The sequence below is a fragment of the Schistosoma mansoni genome, chromosome W (assembly GCF_000237925.1).
Source record: "Schistosoma mansoni strain Puerto Rico chromosome W, complete genome".
Classification (NCBI taxonomy): domain Eukaryota; kingdom Metazoa; phylum Platyhelminthes; class Trematoda; order Strigeidida; family Schistosomatidae; genus Schistosoma; species Schistosoma mansoni.
The window spans coordinates 17,150,524-17,161,383 of NC_031502.1; the positions used below are offsets into that span (position 1 = coordinate 17,150,524).

General features: G+C 36.1%; 1 protein-coding gene across 1 annotated transcript; it reads right to left on the bottom strand.

Moving 5' to 3' along the window:
• Nucleotides 1-1,356: 1,356 nt before the first annotated feature.
• Smp_080550 (putative developmentally regulated GTP-binding protein 2 (drg 2)) lies at nt 1,357-10,845 on the bottom strand (the record flags this gene model as incomplete). The annotated part of the gene is made up of 15 exons (XM_018788797.1): nt 10,817-10,845; nt 10,511-10,645; nt 10,386-10,471; nt 10,283-10,354; nt 10,148-10,237; nt 10,052-10,112; nt 9,800-9,890; nt 9,249-9,321; nt 5,106-5,196; nt 4,303-4,400; nt 4,187-4,263; nt 3,381-3,469; nt 3,274-3,332; nt 1,930-1,983; nt 1,357-1,443 (listed from the first exon to the last, which is right to left on the bottom strand). The coding sequence occupies exons 2-15, from the start codon at nt 10,572-10,574 to the stop codon at nt 1,357-1,359; spliced, it is 1,092 nt and encodes a 363-aa protein (XP_018654304.1). The 5' UTR covers nt 10,575-10,645; nt 10,817-10,845.
• Between the last annotated feature and the right edge of the window lie 15 nt (nt 10,846-10,860).

Genomic DNA, 10,860 nt, shown 5'->3' on the forward strand with positions numbered 1-10,860 from the left:
CACAGGAAATACTCTCAAAGCATCCATTGTTTGATCGACCTGTAGAACCCCTCACGCTACGCAGCAGCTCCTCTGAATACATCAACCCATGGTACTTCCATCTAATTCTCTCATGTTAATGGAACCTACACACACCACTTGCGCAATGTTACCGTCAAGGCGATAAAAAAGTTGATTCGTAACCAGTCTGACTATACTCCTAGATTCTTTAGTGGATTTGTAGGTTTAGTATTTGTATTCCCAACATCTAGTCGAAGCTTAACCACCGTACCAAAAACATTTGTCAAGCTTCCTCAAACTACATCAATTGACCAGCTGAAACTTACAGGACGCCATCAGGATTTTAGTGTCTTCTTGTTAATATTATTAATAGCGTAACCAAGTAGTAGCTATCCAGTCCGGAAATTTTGAGAGTAGTGATACTTGGTGGCTTGACCTAATGGTTTCCTAGTCGATCTAGCTATTGGTCCAATATTTATTAAATCATTTGTAGGGTAACCATAAATAGGTTGGCAATAAAACGCAAGGTTGGACAATGCTAGCAACTTCACGACAGTGATCTTTTTGATACATCTCACAACTAATAATCTGTTAACAGACTTACAGGTTGACGTCCAAGCATTAGGAATTGGGTTTTTATTTGCAGTTTTCGAGACTGTTGCTAATTCGGCTGACAATCATCCCCGTTAAGATCGACAGGTTGACCAAATGTGAAAACAAAATCAAGCTCTCATTGATAGTTAGAGGAAGTTATTCCAAGCATAGTAAGTTTCCGTTGAATTTATATATTAATTTGGTAGCTTATGCCATACAACTGAGTAACTTAACGAACACCAAATACACATCAACTGGCTTACGTGACATTATAGTGATGTTAGCTAGACAACTGTCAAATAAACAATTAAAGAAGTATCAGTAAACAGCATGTTGAGAATAACAGAATCTAGACCTATTTTAGAAGCGAAATCCATGTGAGTGAATGTTCTGTAAAAAGTAGTTTACAGAGGATTATTTAGGGTCAGAGTATTAGTCCTTACAGACTAGCTTGATTTGAAGTTATGGATTAGTTATCTTTCCGTGTATAGATAGTGAAGGAAAAAAACAATGAACTTTATAACTCATAGGTTGTGGACAGCATAAACGATTATTAACAGGATATCTGAATTTATGAACTACAATGTAACTGGCAATATTTATTTAGTACAGAAATAGGTCAATGTAGTCTATTGAAAGTGTCCCTTCTTATGATAACAGTAAAACCACATAGCATCCAAAAATTCAATATATTTATCAATAGAGAAAGACATGGAGAAATCAATTAGCAATAACATACTGAAATATTAATCCATTTAATCATTATTTCTTTACAATTTGCACAACATCATGATGATGTAAGACGTGATTCAACCCAACATGTTGTGGACTGAATTTAACACTTGTTCCCTTAAAAAAGTAGGAAGGAAAAAAAACGTAGTTTAACGGAGTGATGTACCTTTTTTATTTAAACTTTTTTCATATTGACTTTAGTTTGCTTTGCTTAGGAATTTTTCCGGTTCGTCGAAGTGTTAAGTCTACAGTTTATGTCTCTAGATGGAGTCAACAAATCATCAAGCATAGTGATGCATTCAGCCTTCCTTTAGATTTTGAATAACTGGTTATTTTATTCAAGTATTTTGTTTTCATTATTATCGGCTTTACTTGTTTGGAATGAAAGTCTTCAGGAGAGTTCATGTTACTTTATTTGACAGAAACAGATATTCACAGGTTGGGCTACAAACATTTTCCAACATTTTAAGACAACTCAGGCTATTATATACCGTTGAGAATAAATGACCGATAAATAATTCATTTTTTACGATAAACAAAATATATGAATTTATCCATTTAATAAATGAAAAGGTAAACAAAAGGAATTTCGACTATTCTTACCCACACAAGAGCACATTTACACTGTGATGCTAAAGATCTGTGAATTGAATGGCACTAGATGAAAGAGAAAAAAAAGATCGTAACAAGAAGTAGGATGGAAAAAAATTTATGGCAAACTGCTTATGAGAACAACTGAATTGAACACACTCAGCAACAAAATATGAACTAAGGTTTAACACATATTATTATTTGCCACACCAACCAGTTACAGAGTGTGGATGATCTGGGACAAATGTGGTTCAGTTCATGTGACTACACTTCAAAACAAAGGAAATTTACAAGTTGAAAACCAAAAGAGCAGAACCAATCATATTCATTGCGTTGGAAAACTAAGCATTAAAAATCTAGTTTAAAAGGAACGACTGAGATAGAGGAATGAAAATTTACGTATAATGGTAAGTTCGAAAGTTAAAGATTATCGTGTGTACATTATTATGCCTAATCTAAATATATGTCATCAAACGTCTTCAAATATAAACGACGACTTTTAGGTAGACCCCAATTAAAAAGTCTACATCTTCCAATACAACTGGGACCAAAGGTCAGTGACCTTATAAACCGGCCTTTAAAATTATTTCTTCACCGGTTAGAATTAGGCATCGATGTAGGTAGTGATTGGATATGCACAAAAAGTGAAACAACCATCTAGTGACATGAGAGCTTATATTTCCGACAACCAAACTACCATTTGCTACTGTACCCTGCGCCTAACTTTGACAATACTTATACTTACTCTTTAATGCAACCATATGCCAATAAACTTCTAAGGCACCTATGACTAAAAACTTGCGACCTACGCATGTTTTCAAACCTCACATTTATGTTTTGCAGACGTTGAGTAATAAAGTGAGAACAACTGATCACCATACAAGCTTTCAGATATGGGAACACATGACAAGTTATTTGCGTTTGCATATGTATTCCATTAGCAGACAATTCTTCAGGGATGATGAGACTTACATGATAAATGAAGTGAAAAAGACCCATGAATTGTTCCCACCTATGGTATTCAATACAACTAATAAGCTTATACTCTTATTGGAAAGTAAGTATTTGAAACAGTTGGCTTGATTTGTCAGAAAAATGTAGTGGATGAATGGGGTCATTAATATTTGGCCATACTTTTAAGTGTAAGTCTTTGACTTATAATTTAGACATTAGAATGCTAGACAGTGACACTGAGTCCGAAAAACTGTCATTAAGGCAGAAAAAGTGTCGAAGTTTAGTGATTTATCAGATACAACATTCAACGAACATTTATCACTACGATCCCTGGAGCTTATCGAAAGACTCGAAAGTAACTTCACTACCAGTTTTGTCAGGAAAAAATACAATGAAACTTACGATATGTTCAACTGTTGAACCGTTTCGTAAAACAATTCCTTCATCAAGGTCTGGTTTTTCTAATACATTAAATTAAGTGAAGTCAAAAATCATTAACTGATTCTTACGTCCACGTTTTTTAGTGAATACTTGAATTAAATTTAAATGGTCCCACAGTTTTTCTAGCAAATAATCCAAATTCAGCTTTAGATTGCAACTAGATAAAAAATGAAGTAATATAGAAATGTATTTGGTAACAGAAATACATTGTACATATGCATGAACACAACTGCTTTATTGTATTTATTGGGAAGAAGGTATTATATATATAGGATTATTTAAAAGAAGGAAACGGATACTATGGAGCACCAATCTGTCGTCTCAAAAGTACTACTTAATAAGCGTTAGAATATCAAGTAGACGTTTTGGATGAGTATTTTTATCTATGAAATTGAACTTCTGAAAACTGAAGTGCTTAAAAGCATACATGCTCAATATATGTGTTGGCACGTGATGACAGTTGGGGTAGGTATGAAGTGAAGCAAGTTCTTAGAGTGACCAAACTAAGAACTCGCATGAGCTAGTTGGGAAACTGCAAATGTCCTGGGTTAGGTTATTATTAGCTATACATTTATGAACCATATATAAGCGCTTAGCAAATTTTATACAGTTCAAACAAATAAGCAGCAGATTCACGATTGTTACTCAACAATGAGGTTGACAGGATATTTTATTGATATATAAAGGTGAAGAACAAATGAACAGTAACTTGACCGTCAATTCCACAAACCAACTAGAACATTATAAGACCAAATATACTACTAAAACAGATCAAGCTGCCCCATTAAAAGATAGCAAGGAAACTCTGAAAAAAATAATACAAAGTATCAACTCGTGCATAAACAACAATTCTTAAAAAAAGGTTTAAACTAACCTAACAACAACTGAATGAGGCTGTCTTGCTAATCTGTCAACTTCTTGAAGTGATATTTGATCAATTTTATTATACACCTAAATCCGGAATTTTTTAAAGAAATGAGATCAAAATACATAAAGACAAGCCAGATATACTCGACCGCCAACCACTACATCGATAAATTCATCCGGTGTAGAATCTTCTCGAAAGATAACTTCTGCATTAAATATTTCTACATAATGGGCAACATGAAGTTGAGGTGAACAGAAATACAAAAACGGATCATACTAGATATTTATAGGGATCGTAAATGTAATACACAACTTACTTTGCTTAAATAACTCTAATTATGATTGGAGATATACTCGAACGTTTGGGTTATCTATTTTCTAAGTGTCCGAATACCCCCCAAAGCCTTCTTGTCTTATATTCACTTGAACTGAATAATCATGTTTATTCTAAATTTTAGATGAGTGAACATGAAGCTATTTAAGACAAATTATTTATCAGGCAAGAAAGTTCTCGTGATAGATTTATATACGATGCGCTAATAGATACTATAGGTATTCTGAATTAAAGTACAACGCTAAGAGCGTCCTAATTAATCTGACAATCTTGCAAAATAAAATTTTAATTCATTTGGGAGTTATTTAAGTGATTCGAAGTCTTCATAAAAACGGAGCGGTGTTCTCGCAGCTATTGAATTCATTTTACAGATCAAATAGTGAAACATGGCAGACGACCAGAAAAATACCGTCTCATAGCTATAAACACAATAATTAATTTTGTGACTTCTTTTGTCATGGATGTGAAGGGGATGGACAATTCAACTTGTTACGAATTAAAACTGTCCAACAATACAATTTTATATATTAGCGGTTCTATACTAAAAATCAGAAGAATTAAAAGAGTGAAAATACTAACTAAAAAAGGATACTATATTCTTGTAGTATCATTTGAGTCATTTTCTCGTTTATCTTTGTTAAGGGAACCATTGATGTGATTTTTAACCCACCAGTCTTCTTTTGCTAGATAGTATAAGTAAATAACACGACGTATATCAGCAAGACATAACAATAAAAACACAGACAAATAATCGGAGAAAAATGAACCCATAAAAACATTAACAGTTAGATCTAATTTATTTTAGACAACGAATAAACTGAATACAACATTATGTACCAAATTTTGGTAGTTGGCATTTGACAACTAGCTGCATATTTGACGTAGACAAGGGGTTTGATTCTCCATCAACGGGCGTGTATACGGTGCAACAGTTCGCTCTGTCCTGCCTTATAAGTGTGATACATGGTATATGAAGGTAGAAGAAATGGGTAGGCTGAAAGTTTTTAATTATAGGTGTCTTTGAAACTTTGTCCAAGTTTCTTGGAATAGTCGAGTGAACAATCTTGAGGTTAGGCATACGTTACGTGATAAAGGTAGTGCATCTTTATCAACTGAGGTGACTGAGATAGGTGTTACGTAAGTCTAACCTTCGCCTACCTCCAAAAGCAATGCTTGCTAGTTCAGTAGGTTGGAAGAAAGCTAGGGCTAGCCAAACTGAAAGGTTGCATCAGTCCATCAAGACATTAACTGTTGGTCTGAAATACGTAGGAACGTGGAGACTACTTGGTAGGTTTGCGTGATAACGGCGACCGATAATTGGAGGTCTTAGGTAGCATGGTTCAAAATCACTTGCAGAGACCCAGGTACATTCACTCTTTTACTTTCGATTTTGAATTCCAATATCCTTTTATACATACCACTCCACTTCTTCTATGGAAATTATACTTCCACCGTCTGATTTTTCATATTATCATTCCCAAAACATTATTTCGCTTTCTTTTGCTACTATTTATCTGATTGTGATAACTAGGTATGGAGACTTGGCCCAACACACGTGTGCCGGGCTTTATTTTGACGTCTGTTCAACCGTTGTTTGATGTACACCCAATGCAAAGGCTTCTAGCGATATCCAGGGTTTCACTTTGAGTCATCGATTAGGAGCAGTTCTTAAGCCATAACTGAATATAATGGTGAGGAACCATTCAACGAAAGATATATTTCACTAAAAAAACAATGTACAAAATGCAAAAGACATGTCAGTTATTTGTTGTTAACTAACGAAGACTTCTATGATGGGCCTTTCTTCGAATTGAAGCTTATCAGGCAGATGTATTTGAACATCAGTCAGTATTAGTGTTCTCAACAAAAATCCAGTTCAACAACTGCTGCTTTAGACGATTACGGTTTGGATACTGAGATACTAATATTAAATTCCCGGTCGTTTAAACGACAGAAGATTTTCAGTAGGTAAGCATCGTGAACGTGAATGTTATTGAACAGAACAACTCAAACTGTTAGACATGACTCCAAAGAAGATTCGCTTAGTTTTTTTCATTTTATTCTAATATTTAAACAAATTTCATACTAGGCTTGGAGCCCTTCAATGATGACGGCTGGTCTTAGTCCCAGGTAAAAATAAAGGAGGGTTGAACATAAGGTTACACACCACAAGGAGTAGAAAAGAACCTAGCTAAAGAATGACGATCATAAAAGATCATTTGAACTATATCCTGTGAATGAAAAATCATTTAATAAGAGTTGTGAAATTTCATGGCGAAAGCCTAGGTTCTTCAGAAATCATAAAGCCGGTGTTTTTGTACTTTTAACATGAGGAAGAATACCCCCCCCTACATACAAATACGTAGTTCCGGTTATAATATCCGGAGAAGCACAAACAGCGCTTACAGAATGAGAATCTTGTGGATACAGGAACATCAAAACATCCTTCAAAACAAAGAAATTACAATGAACGTTATTCAGTCCTACGCCACCACTAGTGATAGCAGTGGAGACGATAAAGACCAGTTTTATGGTAGGTTGCAATCGGTCGTAGAGAAGTGCTCGAGGAAGGAACTGACTATCCTGATGGAAGAACTAAATGCAAAGGTCGGAATGGACAACACCGAGTATGAAGATATCATGAGACGACATTGACTGAAGGAAAGGAACGAGAATATATATATCTGCAAATTAATGTGCATTCAATAAAATGGTCATAGGAGGCACTATATTCCTCAACAAATGCATACACAAAGCTACATGTGTCTATCCGGATCACATTACATGGAACGAGATCGATTATATTGCATCACCAAAAATTTCGGAAGATCCATGAAAGCCATGAGAACATAAAGAGAAACTGGCTTAGGTTCATATAACTATCTGCTGGTTGACAAGATTAAACTGAAGCTAAAGAGGCACTGGACAACTGGAGAAACAGCGCTACAAAGGTCTAATACATCCTTCCTTTGAGATACTAACAAACTCAACGAACTTACGATAGCTCTTAGCAACAGGTTCCAAGCTTTACAAGATCTACTCAAAGAGAAAGAAACTATGGAGGACAACTGGAAAAGGGTTAAAGAAACAATAGCCTCAATGTGTTAGGAGGATCAGGGCCTCAGGAAGCACCATTATAAGGAATGGACCTCCATCGAAACCCTGAGTAGCATTCAGGAAAAGAATAAAGAGAAGATGACAATCAGCATCAGCCGCACAAGAACAGAGAAAGTCAAGGCACAAGCTGAATAAACAGAAGCAAACAAGCAAGTGAAGAACATTAGGGCCGACAAGCAGAAAAAGCTGAAAGAGAAGGAAATATGAGACAGCTATATGACACAACAAAGAGACTAGCAAGGAAATATTTTAAACCAGAGCGATTAGTCAAAGACAAAGAAGGCAAGACAATCGCTGAGATCTTAGAATAAAGGAGTGGGTAGGTTGAACACCATGAAGAACTCCTGAGTAAACCAGACTCAGTGAACCCACCAGACATCGAAACAGCACATATAGACCTTCCTATAGGTGTCACTCCAACAACGATCGAAGAAATCACCACGACCATCAGACAAACCAAGAATGGGAAAGCACCAGGACTAGACAACATACGAGCTGAAGCACTCAAGTCAGACATAGAAGTAACTGCAAAGATGCTACAAGTTCTATTCAGGAAGATTTGGGAGGAAGAACAAGTGCTGATGGACTGGAAAGGAGGATACCTCATCAAGATACCAAAGAAAGGAGATTTGAGCAAATGTGAGAACTACAGAGGCATCATACTAATTTCAGTACCAGGAAAAGTTTTCAACAGTGTTGTTGAACCGGATGAAAGATCCAGAAGACACTCAGCTCCGAGATCAACAGACAGGGTTCCATAATAACCGGTAGTGTACAGATGAATTCGAGACGCTACAGACAATTATTGAGCAATAGTCTGAATGAGATTTATCACTATACATCAAACCCCTTAACTATGAAAAAAACATTTGACAGAGTAGATAGAACTTTACTGAATCTCTTACGTTGATGAGAATAATCTGAAATGATCTCCACCATTATACAGAACTCTCACGAAAGACCGCACTGCAAGGCCGTGAATGAAGAGTAGCCCACATATTCATTTCGAGTAAAACCGGTGCTTAGCAAAGCTATTTATTTCTCATTGGCCAGCGACACTCAGTAATAATCTAGTTTGGCGGAGAGCAAAGGTGCTTGTAGCTATGGAGAAAATTAACACTGAAGCTACATTACATGACTGTTAACTATTTTCAACACTGAAAAAGTCGTGATTTATTTAATGGTGTTTTCCGCCTATTTAGATGTTAATGCTAGTATTTAACAACTCTTACTGTAACTACCGTTTTGATAGACCGGAAATTATGATGATTTATTAATATGAGGAAAGTGACCTGACTTTATGTCAAAGCTGGTCAATAAGCATGAAGCTGTGGTAGTATTTGAGTCGTTTCGCTTTCCGAAGTCAGATCAATGTAATATCGCTGGCTCTAATAAGATACTTCAAAAGTTTGTACGTGACTGCTTGGTTGAATCCAAGTCAGTGACAAACGAAACCACCTAGCTAAGTCTTGGGAGATGAAACCTGACTCAATCACGTGATTTCATAGTCGTGGTTATAAAACTAAACCACAGGTTCAGTATTGATACTCTTCTTAGTTATCCCTTATGACATTGTAAAAGTTAGGGACCTTAGGACAATGGTAAAATTTAAAATTACCTTGAAATAAATATTTGGTCTGTTTTTATTTAATCGAATACCCACAGCTTCTAGTTCATTTTCAAGTAACTTCCTGAAATAGGATTAAAAAAACAAACCCCTCTAATGAAAACACGAGATGGGGTCTAAACATAGTAAGTGTAAATTGATAATTTACGGTTGGCTTATACTACCACCCTGTTTGAAATGCTAGCTAGTGAATTTGAAGTTGATGGGTTTCTATTTGATAAACAGTTTGAGCCGAGTGGTTAAACTGAAAATTGAGAAAAGAGACGTTTTGTGTACTGAATAACTTACTATCTCGACTTGTAATATGAAATTAGGAAAATGCCCATTGAAGGCTGTGAACAATTACATACATATGTGGTGCTTACTCGTGGAGTTCGTGGCTATGGGTGTATGTTAAAAAAACAAGTACTTTGATTAAGACCCTCATAACAGTGTTCGGAAGTTTAGACCTTTTGCTAGTGTGCTCTGACGCTAAAACCTATCTTTATTATTCTACCATGACTGCAATTACTAACTATTTGGCGAACTCTTGAAATACTTACCGGTGGACATCAGGCTTGGTGGCGTCAAGCATCATAAGTACGAGGTCAGCCGTCCGGGCAACAGCAATCACCTGGCGTCCCCGCCCTTTCCCTGAAATAAAAACCCATACACATAGGAGTTTAGATAACAGTCTTTTATAGCTAGCAGAAATAACTATGGCTATAAAAATATATGACCAGACATTTGACATGAGCAGAAAGGAAACTGAGACTCGTGTAAAATGCAAAAAATGCAACTGATACGTAACTGACCTTGTGACGCCCCTTCTATTATCCCTGGAAGATCCAATAACTGGATATTAGCGCCTTTATACTTGAAAATGATGTACTATTAACCGTATGAAGTACCTCAATAACACCCGGTATGCACGTCAAAGTTGTGAACTCATATGATGCGCACTCACTGTGTGTAGAAGTAAGAGAATTTAGGAGCGTGGACTAGTAGTATAAGAAAATCAGCAACGAAATATGAAAATATCGAACCTTCCCGACGGATGGAAAGCCAATTAAAGATACCCGAGCATCGCCTGATTTCATAACATCAAATCCGTCACCCTTACAGAGTAAGCACGATGAATGGACATACTTTAGTAGCTTTATTTTGTGTCTCCAGTAGTTGAGATCGGTACTTGGCGAGTTTAGCTTTCAGCAAACCGAGATGGTACTCCGTCGCTTTTTAAGAGTGTTAATATAACATAAGGCAAAAAAAACCTTTATTTTTCTGCGTCCTTGCAATTTCATTCTCAATATCGGCAATTTTATCAAGTATCCCCATTGACCCTGTAGCGAATTTCGTTTAGCCAGGTACTATGATTACCAGGGAAGCATGCAGAGTTGCGTGAAAGGCTGGAAAACAGAAGAACAAGACAAAAATTGAGTCGACGACCCCGCAGGAGCCCACAACGTATTTAAATTTATTGTTGTAAGCAATAGAAAACAATCAGTAGTAACACAAGTCTCAGATTATAGCAACATAGGGATCAAAACTAGGATCTAATGGCTCAACTCGTCAAAGACCTTTGCAAATATATTGGCCGCTGTGATTTAGTATCAAATTGTTC